At 48.9% G+C, this 15,067-nt stretch overlaps 1 protein-coding gene across 1 annotated transcript in view; it reads left to right on the top strand.

Moving 5' to 3' along the window:
• Positions 1–15,067, top strand: part of LOC119109752 (potassium voltage-gated channel subfamily H member 2) — an 89,646-nt gene that overhangs the window by 12,226 nt on the left and 62,353 nt on the right. Inside the window, exons 3-4 of the mRNA XM_037233503.1 lie at positions 393–547; positions 8,677–8,749. Of these exons, the coding sequence (XP_037089398.1) occupies positions 393–547; positions 8,677–8,749 (228 nt within the window). The remainder of the gene's footprint in view (positions 1–392; positions 548–8,676; positions 8,750–15,067) is intronic.

Consider the following 15,067-nt stretch of genomic DNA (forward strand, 5'->3'; position numbering starts at 1 on the left):
CTTGCTCGTACAGCGAAACGTCAGCGTTTTGACATGTGTGCTACACATGCTCATACTGCAAGTCTTAACGAGCACAGACCAATACTAAGCGTTGAATTTCGTCTAGCGGAGATAGCCTGTTGTAACATGGTCTGGTCTGTCGAAATTTGGATGCATTTTTGCAGCATTGTCATCAATTGGCTTGCAGAAGTGTCAGTTTTGTCACCGATCATATCTTGTAAGTCAGAAGTTTTTTCACTTTTGGATTATCGTGCCGATCTGAAGTGTTCCGTGATTGTCAGCAGTGATGGACGGCAAGATGTTCAGTTTGTTTCACTCATAATGCCGCGTGACGCATGAAAGCCATCCTTTGCTCCACCTCGCCGCTGCGACAAAACGTCTCCCTTTTTCAGATCGTGCGTTCTTGGTCGTAAACAACGTGGAAGATCGAACCGTCATCTACGCGAACGAGGGCTTCAGCAAAATGACCGGCTTCAGCCGGGCCGAGGTGATGCAGCAGCGAGGCCTCTGTCACTTCCTGCACGGCCCAATGACGTCACGAACAGCGGTGAGTGGAGCCGCCGGACGCAAGCGAAGACGAACCGGGAGAAAATAACTTGCGGCGGCGGCCCGGCCGCCACCGCGGGCCTCCGGTTTCTGTTCTGACGCACACAAATGCGGCGCTTAATTCATGGATACACTTTTTGACTTTGTTGTGTCTTGGTACGCTCCAGCATACTGTACATAACAGTAAAAGGGAATGAATGCCCCACGTTTGAAGATATTGAAGCAATATTAGACTTCATGAAATCAATTGACTTATGACTGTTGGGATGTTTTTAAGAGGAAAGGACTGCTCTAGACAGAATAATTTCCTCGTTTTGTCAGTTTGCTCTGCAATACGTTATTGTTTAATTACGCCTTCGTACCTTGCACAACGTTGGCTGAGAGCCAATTGGCGGCGGTTATATCTGGAAATGGTGCTCACGAACGCCAGGTATGAACGACTCGACAATTATATTTCCCTTTGCCCAAATTGCTGCATGGGTAATAGAAAGCAGAATTTGAATGACGTTATGATGGCGTTATGGATACCAAGATGACCTTGAAATTGTCTCCCCGAAACGTTCTGCACATCTTCATGGGTGTGTAGATCGGAAACTAGAAGGGTTTAGGTCTTAAGAAGGGCAGGGCTGCAACTGCGCCGAATGATCCTTAATATGGTTATATCAGTCCAAAGCCTCATATAGATGCGGAACACTCCTTTTATGGACATGCATGTCCACTATTCAGGCTTGTTACATTTATCCTTTGTTCCATTTCCAACGACGGCCGTCTGGATATTAATAACGCATTCTCCAGTTAGTTAGCTTTATCTTTGGGCTGTTCCAGGACCAAAGATCATGTTTTCTATAGTGGCAAAAATTGCTCATGTTTGACACATTCCGGTGATAACATGCTTCGATTATCTCTTAAAACGAAACTTCATATTTAAAAACTTGATGAGATGCTCGTGTGTCAATTAGGTAGACAGACGCCAGACAGGGTTGTAGACGGTTTTACATATACAGTGATATCGCACTGTACGAAACATTAAACACGACGGCAGTGAACTGCTTAATGGCCGTGTACTGTTCAATGCCGTGTTCTGCCCAATGGCCATGCACTGCGGCCGCGTACTGCTCAATGGTCGTGTACTGTATGGCAGCCGTGTCGTGTGTGGCACGGCCGCCCCGGGTCAGGTTGCCGCCCTTCGGTCAGCTAATAGCTGTTCATTTCATGGCGGTCCGTCCAAACAGTGCGCCCGCCCTGAGATAGATCCCGCTGTAGTACCAGCCCAGCGATAGGAACCCATGCGATTTCCGGCTGGCTGCACAAATGAGGGCTTTGGTACTGTGGCACACCGTTGACGCACACCGATTACTTTTGAAAAGTCAGGGTGGACTAGAGTGAAAAACAAAATAGTACAGATTAGTTGTGTAGGGACGTGGAGACGTGCCTACACAAAAGTTCATGAACCAGAAAAGTGTTAGAATTGGCTTTTGCAACGCCAAAATTGAGTGAGTTTCGGCCGCACTTGGTCGATGCTCAAACCGAGCTTTCGTCTTTCGACGTGCCCCAATAAACGATCTCAAATGATGCCGAATCCACCCCGTGTAGCACTTTCATGTGATGCTACCAGAATGCCACCACTATTTAGGACGAGAAGACATGTTTCAACACACGCCCGGGTGGATGGTTGAATGTGAACGTGCCCGGGTGGGGTTCGGGGTTAGGAGACGATGTGACACCTCTGAGATCTCAAGACTCAAGAGAGTTAGAGTAACCCAATTCACAGGGTAGATAAAGATTTATTTGAACTCATTTGTATCGCATTTTGAGGTCCTTAGCTCGTAACAATCGGGCAAAATACTGTCAAATAAAGCCAAACTGCAGATCGGTGTTCGAAGTGACCTTGGGCCATCTCACGCAACCAGCCTTAATATAGATGCCTTCTCGGTGACCTTGCAAGCTTATGGGACCTCTAGATGGCAAATATGACCAAAAACCTTCGGGATTTTTTATACTTTTACTTGCAATCGGTGCCAAGCAGCTTCTGAACGCTAATTCTTATCGAGGTCATTTCAGGTCAGTGATCTCGCTCGACCTCCATGAAGTCCAAATAAGACGCCGGTTTTGTGACATTTTGATCTAGGAATTCAAAATAAGTGTCAAAAACTATGTCTGAAAGTTTCCCATACCTGCTTACCTGATCCAAGGTCAACGGAAGGAGACATTATCCTAATTGCAATAGATACGACAGTAGTAATAGCCTTGTTCCTCGGAGAAAACCAGGATAATGGAGATATAATTGGGTTGATATTTCGGCAACATGCCTGTATCGAAACAATAGCAGAAGTGTAGCATTTTCGATAGCACAAGTTTCGATAAAGGCATGCTGCCCGAATATCGACCCAACTATATCTCCATTCTCTTGTTTTTCTCCGAGGGATAAGGCTATTACCATTGTCTTCTCTAGATGAATAATGCTCCTCGCTGCTGCACTGAACAACTTACCTAATAACAATATTTTGATCTATCATTTTGAACCATTCCTGAGAAGGTGCCTTTGCTGACAACCGTGGCCTGACTTTGACTTGCCGTAGGTCTACGGTCTTATGATGTATGTCTAATTTTATATAAAAAGATCGTTCATTTAATTGTCCACAGCTGTACTAAGTTTGCCAAGCCTGCGCCGCACCGTCCGAAAGTTGTTTTGGAAAGCCTTTGGTAGGAGATCAACTTGGCCCCACCCTAACGTCTGGTAAGAAAGAAGATGAAGGCATGTTTTGTGGGCAACTTACAGCCCACTGGACAATTTTGCATAACCTAAAAGCAGTTCTCACAGGTATCACCTAGCGTTTTTGGTCCGATAGCAAGCACTGAGAGCTCACAAATTTTAATCTTCATAATGCTGTAAGTTTGCGAAACCGGGATGGCTTTCCGAATTTTCCTCTCCCTCCATGCGTTACAAGGCTGACGCGAAACACGTCTTCTGAGAGGGATAATCTTGATGGCTGTGTCGCGAGAGAAAACACGCGAGTAATACCACCGCAGTAATCTCATCAATTGTGCGCCGTCTGCCGTGGGCTTTGGGCTGAGAGGCCGTGACTTCTCTTATGGGGAAGTGTTTTTTGTTCTGTTTAGTAATGGTCTTCAGCCTGAGGATTTGTGAGGCCCCTGTGTGGAGATATTTAGAGCTCTGTGGTGATCTTCTGTGGACCTTATTAGCTTCTCTGCGAAGATATACGGGCTCCTTGTGCTCAGCAGGAGCTGTGCAGGGTTTGACCGGCGCAGGTGGGACACACGGCTGTTCTTATCCCGTAATCAACCTTTCACGAAGCAGAAACGAAAAATGGAAAGCAGCTCAGAACAAACAGGAAGAACACATCTTAAATAAATCTCCAACACGACGTTTGACGCGATGTCAGAGAAAGGCGAATTTCTCAGTTAATCTGAACCGACCCTTGGTTTGCTCCTCCACTGGCTCTGTGAAGGTTTGGCTGCCAAGCAGGTCATGTCTGAGTCATAACGCTACCTAGCAAGTAGCAACAACCTAGCTTCCCGCCGAAGAAAGCTCCTTTGCTCCTTTAGCTACGGCAGTTGGCCAAAATAATAGCTGACTACACGTTTGGTCATACCGCGGGTCAACAATCGTGAAATCTTACTGCCGAGAAAGCTTCGCGGACGTCCCAACGATAGCACGGCGGACGTGACTTGAGCCGCCCGTGAACCGGCAGCCCACCAGCTTAGAGCGCTCAAAGCGGCCTGATACCGAGCTTCCTGTAGAACAAAAAGACGGGGATAAGAAACCGCTTAACATGCCTAGACCTTGGCCATGCCGCCTTCTTCCACGGGTGCTTAGCCAGTGCTGTATGGATTTATGTGCTCTCCACCTGCCACGCCTGAATGGGCCCACGCCTTGGCGTCACGGCGGCTCGCGTGGGACCCTCCGACGAACATGAATCAGACCAGACGCGTTCGACGCCGAGCTGGAGTCCTCCTCAGCTCTGCTGATCAGATCCGCCGACTCGACATGGATCTCGAAAGAAGGGCTTTGAAAAGCTAAACACTTCAAGGGGTTTGCAGATGATGTCCACGAACAGCGCGATAGCAAAACAGTGCTAAAGCAGTTTGCCAGTAACGACTTTATCCAGGAGAACCGCAGATGGGAAACAGGGATGGGTTTTAGTGGTGTAGGCACGGAAATTATGACATTCGGATATTGCGGCCGTCGGTTATGGCGCTCAGAAAGGCGAAGCCTGGGTTGAGTGGATGAGCTGTGTCTTTCCACGTTCCACGTCATGGTCCCACGTCACCCCGAAATAGTATTCCTATATCTCGTCTATTTTTCAAATCGTCGTCTGTTACTGGGTTTCAAATCTATCTCTCTCACATAACAGGATGGAACAAGACATTCCAATTTCTCAATGACCTAAACGACAGTGACCGCGGCTTTAAAACTGTTACGACGCTTTGCTCGCCCCGCGGAGCGCAAGCAGGAGGCCCGACGGCTTTGACACTGTTAGATGAAGCTGTCCTGGACGGTGCCGTCAGCGTGGTGGCCCGCCTCCACAGCGCGCCGCGCGCCGCGCTGTCGAGGCGCGCCGCCGGAGCGCCGCGACATCGGCGCCGCGCCGCCAGCTCGTTTGTCAAACTGAGATTGCAGGCCGTTGTTGGCGGCCGTCCACCGGACGGCCCTGACTCAGAGCGCCCCGTTGTGTCGATCCGTCGCGGCTCGCTGACGGTGTCGGGCCTGGCCGTCGCGTGGGGGCTGACGGTGTCGGGCCTGGCCGTCGCGGCTCGCTGACGGCGTCGGGCCTGGCCGGTCGCGTGGGGCTGACGGTGTCGGGCCTGGCCGTCGCGGCTCGCTGACGGTGTCGGGCCTGGCCGTCGCGGCTCGCTGACGGTGTCGGGCCTGGCCGTCGCGTGGGGCTGACGGTGTCGGGCCTGGCCGTCGCGGCTCGCTGACGGTGTCGGGCCTGGCCGTCGCGTGGGGCTGACGGTGTCGGGCCTGGCCGTCGCGGCTCGCTGACGGTGTCGGGCCTGGCCGTCGCGGCTCGCTGACGGTGTCGGGCCTAGCCGTCGCGGCTCGCTGACGGTGTCGGGCCTGGCCGTCGCGTGGGGCTGCCGCTGCCGCCCCGGCCGGCCGGCGTGCCGTGCCGCGCCACAAGCCCGCAGTTCATCCTAGCCTCCAGAGCTGCTGATTGGTAACCTGATCTTGGGCAGGCCGACCGGAAGCTAGCTCCAATCGAACCGCTGCGTAATATATTGTGACATCGAAACCGTTAGTAATGTCGGCTTACCTGCGGACCTTGTGTTCTTAGCCTTCGTCAAGGCCACCAAAAGGTCAGCTGGCAGCTGAGTACCTCCCTTCGGTCATAGCACGGATGCCTCGCAGTTGTTAAGCCCGATAAATCTGGCCGACACTACACTGTACCATGGCTTATTACACGTATGTGTGCTTAGCATCAAATCCTCTCTTGCGTACCAGGCTATCGTCGATTGCATCGGATCTACGCTTGGGTTATCCCTTTGTTGTTACTGAATCCTAGATGCAGCAAGGGTAATATCGCTTCAGATAACACGACTAGGAAGGTATGGTTTATGCATAAAAGCAAGAACGGCATGCGTGCATGCAACATGCAGCAGCAGCATAACTCATGAAATGCATGTAAGTGGGCGAGCGGCAAAGTTTCATGCCGTTGGCTAGATATGCAGTCCGATCTTTTCCATGATAAGGCAACGCCATGGTGTGGGCGGCGTGATGCGCAGTACACAGAACTATGCTTTATGATGATGCCAAAACTTGCATCACCCACATTGAACCTCTATGTTATTGGCGCCATCACGAAAGAATGCGTGAAGGGCTGGCCAATCACAGAAAATGGTGTGACTAATTGAAACGTAACCGTGTCTTGACCGCAAGCTGTAGTTCGCGGTCCCAAATATTGGGGACGCAGGAACCTGGCGGGAGAGGGGGAGGGGTAGAGGCCTGAGCCATGGCTTTCGGAATATTTAACATTGTCCCCACGTACGTTGATTGGAAACCAACTTGGAAGGACTTGTTTTGCTCTCGTTTATGTTCCCATGGTCTGTATGCACAGGGGGTCTACCAAATGCTTTCTGCAAGCTTACGGGCAGCACCGACCACCCTTAACACCATTTTAGAGCCACTGAAAAGCTGTGATCGGATTTTGAACAGGCCGCCTCGCCTGCGGGAGTTGTCTCGGTGCCAAGCAGATCACGCAGCGCACCAGGCGTGAAGGCTCAATTGACTCGGCCCGCGGCTTGGAACACGGCCAGGCTGGTAACACAGGGCGTGAGGCGCTGTGCGTCCTGTTCCGAATGGTAATTTGGATGGTCGCCGTGGCTCACGCAAACCTTGGCCGAACCCGATAGGTGGTTCAACGGCATCAGCAGTAATGGGTGAATGGTTATTGGCCAATGCTGCCGAGCTTGGTCGTATCTGATTTGAAATGATGGATTTAACAAGGCTTTTTGTGATGTTTGAAAAGTATCTGGTCAAAACTGTGATAGCGACAATGCCATCACACAAAGCATCGAATTCCCGTAACAGGCAGACAGATGACCATCGCCGCAGGCAGTGTCCGATGAGATACAAATTTGTAACCCATTGCCAAAGTGGTGCGAGATGATTTGAGGAGAGTAATGTTCGCTCGGATACCCCGGGTGACGTTGTCTGTGTGTGAAGTGGCCGTGGCCAGAGCGACCCCTTCCGGCGCCCGTCCAATCACATCGAATGTCACGCTGCGTTGTATTCGCTGAGAAGAACGCTGTGCCGCAACCGTTGAGAAACATCTGCATAGTTCTCCGTGCCGCTAGACTCCCAAAATCGGTGAAATGATGAACATGCTCCTCAACCACGTCTTTTTAACATCGATGCCACGACCAGTGCGACTTGAATAGACAACTGGTTTAGTCTGGCTCTTTCATGATGTTTGCGAACTAAGATATCCCATGATTGTCAAATCACCTTCCCTGAATTTCAGTCTCGGCATGAAAGATAGAACGTATAGGAACGTTACAAAATATAAAAATTATAACTGTGCTCGCGAACGAAAGTTGGCCATGTTGAGACCCCGTACAATATAATGTTCATGGTGAGGGTCACTGAGGGCCAAGGTTGCGAATGGAGTTGGACACTCTTTGTTAAAAATTTAGATGTTATGAAGATTGATCTTATGAAGAATGATCTTACTTTTTGCTTCCAGAATCTTTTAATCGTGTGGAGGTAAACATAACTGCGCTTGACATAATCTGGCCAGTCGCCCAAGCGATATGTCTGAAAATAACAGATGTTTGTGGTGCAAAGTACGGTCTGTAATAGCTACTGGAGTTTGGTTAATATTACAATCGGCAGAACCAAACCTATAAAACAGTAGTAATAGCCTTATTCTTTGGAGAAAAACCAGGAGAATGAAGGTAAGGATGGGTTGATATTTCTGCAACATGCTTTATCGAAACAATAGCAAAAGCTATTGCTTTGATAAAGGCAGGTTGTCGAAGTATCAACCTACATATATATATATATATATATATATATATATATATATATATTTCCATTCTCCTGTTTTTTCCGAGGAATGAGACTATTTCTATTGTATTATCGATGTGAATAATGTTCCTCGCTAGTGCACTGAACAACTTATGTAATTCCAAACCTATAAATATTCAGACGAAGATGTATGGAATGAGCACGATGACGTTGAATACTATATTTCTAAAAAATCCTCATTCTTCCCACGAATTATTCTGTCTTCACGTTTAATATCCTGAGGCAGGTAACATTCTTGTGAAGCTTATCAAACCTGTGCCAATTTAAAATTGGCAAAAATCAATAAAAGCATCTAACCTCTTTCTGCGACGTACGATTCGAAACTGACCTATACATAAAATAACGAGATGGGAGGTTGCGCGACATTTAGTGTCTGCTCCGTCCGTCATACTCATCCTTGCTCCTCCGGTGCGCACCCTCTCTTCTCTACGCCAACGTGCTCAAACACACATGAACAGACGGTCAACTCTGGCTGTTTATATGCACTTCCAGACGAAACTAAGGATAACGTGCAGCTGGTGTTCCTCAGGAATAATGCGTGATTCGGAAAATTGAGACACCTGTGTGTGCTGTTACAGGTGGACCAGATCCAAGAAGCCTTCAACTCAGGCGAAGAAGCCCAGATCGAAATCCTGCTATACAAAAAGGACGGTGAGTAACTGGGACAGTGAGTGCCAACTGCTCTCAATGAAATTCGTCAAAGTTGCACCATTTGAACTGTGTTGCCACATGACACAACAACATGAATTTAAATGTTAGTGGCTCACTCTCTCGGACATGAACGAGACAAGCGCAAAGTCGTTTGCGCTGAGTGCGTAGACTGTCGTAAAGGAAAAAAGCACGACTAGAAAGTTATGCTTCCTCAGGAGTGCATTTGGGCGTGAATTTAGAAACGTTACTTTTTGTCGAAATACCGAAAAGGACGTTGGCATTGCTAGAAGACAACGTGATGCACAAAGATAAAATTATATTCTTTGTTCCTGCTAATGGTTTGGAATTGCAATGGAAGATTTTTATCGCGGTGGTCTAGGTCTCGCACTGATGAATCTCCAATGTTTACATGGGCAGGAGGTAGTGGGGGGGGGGGGGGGGGGCGTATACCAAGCCCGGAATCTCGTCTGCTTATTGCCATTATCACATGGGATTTGGTACAAGAAAAATCCTGCGAGCGTTGGAGAATAATAAAATAATCCAAGGCCAACAGGTATGAATCTGCCTGTACCTTAGTTGTTTGTGCTTATATTTGTGGCGTATGCAAATTTATACGAAATCTTTGGAACAATCTCAGCTATAATGCAGGGGACAGTGCGTAACCTGGTGAGGTCAATACTGCGGTCAGTGACAATCACGGAAACCACATTCATTTCTACGCGGTACATTCGTCCCAGATGTAAGTCATAGCATCATTCTCTAAGCGCCATACGGGCTACCAGGCTGGCCTAGTTTTACCAATTCCCCCCCCCCCCCCTGGAAGGATGAAGCTTATCTCAAAACTTCACATGCCGGGGTCTCAGCCCGTCCACCAGCGGCACGCCCTGGCAGCGTTCCACTCGGTCCGAGCTGGCTTCGCCCTACCGAAAAAATTGCGCCGCTGGCGGACGAAGGCTGTTTCCGTCCGTTTCCGCTAGATGAGGAACATCATCTTCCTTTTCGGATTCTGGCATACCGTTCTCAGTTTCCTTCAGGAGATGCCTTCCGTGTGTGAGTTTGGCGTCCTTACTGTCCGCCATGGTGTGCTCGTGGATATCCGCAGCGCCGACCTGTAACTCGGCGACGGGACGCGCGCGGCCTCCAAAATTACAAATAATCTGTGGCGGAATTGCGACGGCTTTCCATACCGTAGCTGACAACTATGATTTTTGTCTTCCCCGCCTTTCAGGAAAAACGAGGTATTAGCGCTCCTTTGCTTTCTCCTTTCCCCCAAGATTTCTGAATGGCTGATACAGGACGCCATTGGGACAAGGAATATTCGTTATCAATTAATCATAAGTACAAAAACACATACCATTTGAAAAAGGTGGCACGTGGTCCTGGCTCCGCTTCTGCGTGCGCGCCGCATTGAGGTGGTGGGCGCGTGACTCGCGCGGCGACAGGGCCGGCCGGCCGCCGAGCAGCTGTCGGGCCGGCCGGCATCCGGCGCCGCTGCCGGCGGCCAGCTCGCGCGCTTGTCACGGAAATGGCGTGCCCGCCGCCCGGAGCCCGACGTTAGCCTGCCTTGTCTGACATGGCGACTTCGTGACCCGGCCGGCCGCCGATGGTGGCCGCTGACCGACCGCGGCTCCGGCATGGCGACACGCGCGCCCTCGTACTGTCCTCGCCACGCGGGACGCGTGTGGTACCCGTATTATCGCTTTTGAAATGGTGTGTCCTTGTCACTGCAGATGGATTGCTTGCGCTGCCCATTTTCATGCACGGTCCATTTAATATCTTCGGGATCTATGTCCTTCATCTGTGAGCCCGGATTTGCTGTGGGTGACCTATTTTCCTGAGCCGTCTGCCGTAACTTCCGACAGAATGACACAAGTACACTAAATTTTTCAAAACACTTAAATGAGCAACAGTTTCATAGGCGTCACACTTCGGCTGATCAGGTCATGTCAAGATGCTCATGGTATCGCGATGATGTGTATCATTGCCATTCATGTTTTTATTATTGCTTGCTATGCCATGACTTCAGTCACGGCGATGGGTTACGGTGCAATGCGATGCACTTGGTTATTGAGGGTCAGGGCGGCGACCTTGATATTATGCGGGTACATCATCGTTGAACAATACACTAATATATTTCCGCCTTGATACATATCTTAAGACGTGCTCGGGAGGGGGCTCAAATTGACCCCCTAAAGGTTTTTCCAGAATGGCTTCCAAACGGCGCGGTGTAGCCGCACCAAATTTTGCATAGCCGTGGACTGAATAGCAGATTGCTTGGTATCAAAAATTTAGTTGCACTTTGTAAGGTCGCTGACCTATGCCAGGTCAAAGTCAGGCCATGGTTTCAGCGAATGCAATTTCTAGGGAATCGTTCAATCTCACGTAACAGCGGAGTTTTAGACGAAGCCATACATCTCTGAAATACTTTCTTAGGCAACACAAATATTAAGTGAGCAAATTATGTTGACTTAGGTCAGGTATGAAGGTCAGGCCAAGGACGAAACCAATCTGTTTTATTACTCTAGGGATTGCTGCATGAGATAGCTTTCTGGTGCTCATTTCGATTTATTGATGGCAGAATCCGCATTATGCATCTTCTATGAACTTTTTAGAGGTCAGAATACGTCATCGACTCAAGATGACCCAGGTCGATATTTTGTTTTTAGGAACATACTGCCTGGCGTAATCTTTGTTGCTTATTCAAGTGTAAAACTCAAAGCAGTCTTGTATGATCTTAGCCACCATAACCTTGAAAAGGTCAAACAAGGCCACTTAAATTAAACGAACTTATGACATCTTGCTTAGCAACAGCTATCTAGGATCGGGGGGCACTTTGAAGACCAACCTGAAATTTGACCCCGTTTGACCTTATTTGAACCCGAAGGTCATGACCTTGGAGCCTCAAACTTTGACCTAAGTGATTTCACATACAGGTTAACTCACCCAATAAATTTGGTGTTTCTAGCTTTCCTAGTTTTTGAGATCACAGGGGAGTCAAATTGATCCCCCACCCGAGCGAGGGGTATCCAGCCGGCCACCCGGGCGAGTGTTAAGAGCGAAATTTGGCCTTATTTTACGTGCGATATTAGATCTTATGTTAGACTCCAGCGGTGACACGATGAGGCTAGAAGGTGATGCCGATATTTCACATCCCGGCAAATTGTTCAACCAATTAACATGTGACACGTACACATTCGTACATACGCATCGTATAAGCCTTTTTATTGTAGGGAGTAAAGCATTTATTTAATTAATCCTAAGCCATCGCTGCAGTGATAAAAGGCCAACTCTCCCAATTAAGTCGACTTGTTTAACTCAGCCAGTCACCGTGTCTGAACGCATATATCTTGTAGGCCACTGAAACCAAATGCACACTTGCAAAAAGGAAATTAAAATTGTGGAAATTTAAACCTGGCATAATGTGTGAGGTCACTTATGACGTTGAGGTCATTACAAAGACATTTTAAAGACAATGCTATCTAGAAAATTGCGGCGATCGCTGTGTTTTCTTTCCCACTTGCCTTTCGGCGCTGTCCCCCGTCATTACCGTATTCTCACCCTGTTCCCATGAAGCCGCCAGGCACCTCCGCGCCCATCGGTTCCGCGGCCACTCCCCCTCAATCTTCGCCGCACCAGGGCCGGGCCGCTGTCGTTCGGCGCCAGCGGCCAATGGGCCATGTTTCTTTCATGGGAGCCGGGCTGACGCGAATGACTCCTCAGCCGGCGCCCGACCTGGCGGCCCGGCTGACCGATATGGTGTCATCGTCGTGTGTCCCTAACTAGCGGATGCACATCCAATTACGGGCCTCGGCGGGCGGGCCACCGGCCGTGGCTCCTCCGTCACCTCAGCCCCCTCCCCTTCCCCTCCCCTGCGCAACGCTGGGCACAACACCCACTCCTTGGGAATGTACGCTCAGAAGCCCCGGGCACAACGCACAGCTCAGCTCAACCAACTAGGTGACTTTTATGAGTGATCCAAGGATCGCCGCCCTGACAGGTGGAGTAAAGTAATAAAATGCTTTCCTTTCCCTATTGCCCAACGCAAATGATCAACCGTTATTCAGTGTTAGTTCTCCAGAAACATTTATGACGTCTAACTGGCCTTAGTTCCCCCTTTCCTTCACTTAGCGCCCTTAGTTCCTCTTAGTTCCACTTCCCAACATGTGCGGCGAGCCTAGTTCTATCTCGGGGCAGCCGCCCTGGCCACTGTCGCCCTAAAGTGGCCAGTTTCTATGCTGCCGACCGACACGTGCGACGACAGTGTTGATCGTAACGCACGCGGCAGCGCACCAGTCGAGAGGGACGCCGTGCGACGGCAGTGTTGGTCTAACGCGCGCGGCAGTTGCACCAGTCGAGTGCATGTGCGATGACAGTGGTTGGTCGTAACGCGCGCTGGGAGCAGCGCACCAGTCGAGGGGACATGTGCGAGGACAGAATGTTGGTTGTAAACCGCGGCAGCGCACCAGTCCGAGGACCATGCGCCGGCGTAAATGATAAAGCACCCGCACGGCTGCAAGCGAATATAGGGCTGGGCCATGGGCTTTCACGGAATAACAGTGTTTAAGGCGTATGGCGAGCGCCGGCCCGCAGCGGCATTGGCATGCGCGGCGTTCGGGGCAGCGCTGGTGGGTTCCATCGGGCCGTCGAGGTTCGCTGGCTTGGAGAATCTACAACACCAGCTGCGGGGAGCCGCCCTCCCAGGAGCGCGACACGAGACAACTACGAGACACACGCCGGTAGACGACACGATCGATCCCCGGGTCCTACATGCTCCGTGCGCTCACAGAAATGTTAATGAATCTTCAAGTAGTGCAGTTACATGGACGGTCTGCCCGACGTGTCAGACGTGACCTGCAAAATCACATCAAAAGTGTGATATGGGACAAGTGGTATATTATGTGTCGGTCTGGTGCTATGTAAACCGACTATCTCTAGCAAAGCTTGGTAGTAGAATTCCTAGCAAGATGGTTCATATGGAATGTTTTCCCATCTTTTGCTTGGTAGGCAGACCACACGGCTGTTCTTATCACTCAAACCAGAGCTATGCATAATTCTTTTTGTGTACACTTCCAGGTCATAACTCGGGCTCTAATCATACCGATTTGTCTTGAATTAACACATCAGCTACAGGCAGGTGCATACCGTTCTAATTGGTAAAACATGTTGAGACAGCAGCGTTTTATTTAAATGCCTAACCATTGGAAAACAACCATCAATTACCATACGTTACCGGACTCAGATCAATTTCCGACTTCCTGCGAATGTAATACTGAGCTCATCGACAGCGAGATGGAATACGACTCTATGTAAGGCATAATATAAAGTGTGAAATTGTAGGCAGTATGAGGAAAAGCGATAGCGTAGAACCCCTTTGGATCAATGTGATTATCCCACGGGACAGTAAATTACGTGCTGAAACTTTCTATAGGCCTCCAAATAGTTGTAGGCATGTGGACACAGATATATGTGAAAAAACGGCCGAGATGTGGGTGGAGAAGGTGAAGTGCTAGGAGACTCCCAGACTGGAGCCTAGATTTTGGTCAGTTATCAAATAGTCAACAATATTTTTGCCCGTTTTGAAGCAGATTTTCTTCAGCAGCTGACTTGTGAACCCGCCAGGGTAAATAACGTTTTGATCTTATGATTAATGAGGAATTGTTGGTAGATGCGTTGACAGTAGGTGAGACGCTGAGAAATAGTGACCATAATGTTGTAAGGTTTCCATTGTATCTAGGTTATTCAGGTAAAGCTAATCATACTTTTATTCCGAACTTTGCTAGGGGTAACTTTTAAGAGCTTACAGCCTTTCTTGCTAGCTTCCATTGGAAATTATATCCTAAATGGGCCCACTGCTCATCAGATGTGAGGAGTGTTCAAGGATATTTGTGAAGTAGGACAAGTGAGATTCATTCTCTCAAGGAAAATGAGAGAAAATATCTCAAAGAAAGTCCCAATGGCTGACACAAAGAGTGCGCAATCTGATGGCGGTGAAGAAGGCAGCATGAGATAGTAAAAAAAGTGCTGGGCACAGAAGGCAGCAAGGCATGTTATAGGATTGCTACCTAAAAGCTAAAGAAGGAAATCAGAGTAGCCAAAAGATTATCAGAAATAAGACAAGCAAACACTTGGTCTGGTGATGTTAATAAATTTTTTAGCTACTACAAATCCAAATTTAAGGGATATTTATGGTATTGTGGTATATGGTATTTATGGTAACGACCGAGGGTATTTAGGGTAACGGGCAGCTTGAAGGAAATCAAGTTTAATAGGGCGGCCGGATCCTGACCAGATATATGTTATAGTGTTCAATAAATGCTC

Source organism: Pollicipes pollicipes, unplaced genomic scaffold (genome assembly GCF_011947565.3).
Source record: "Pollicipes pollicipes isolate AB1234 unplaced genomic scaffold, Ppol_2.1 Scaffold_7231;HRSCAF=8579_pilon_pilon_pilon, whole genome shotgun sequence".
Classification (NCBI taxonomy): domain Eukaryota; kingdom Metazoa; phylum Arthropoda; class Thecostraca; order Pollicipedomorpha; family Pollicipedidae; genus Pollicipes; species Pollicipes pollicipes.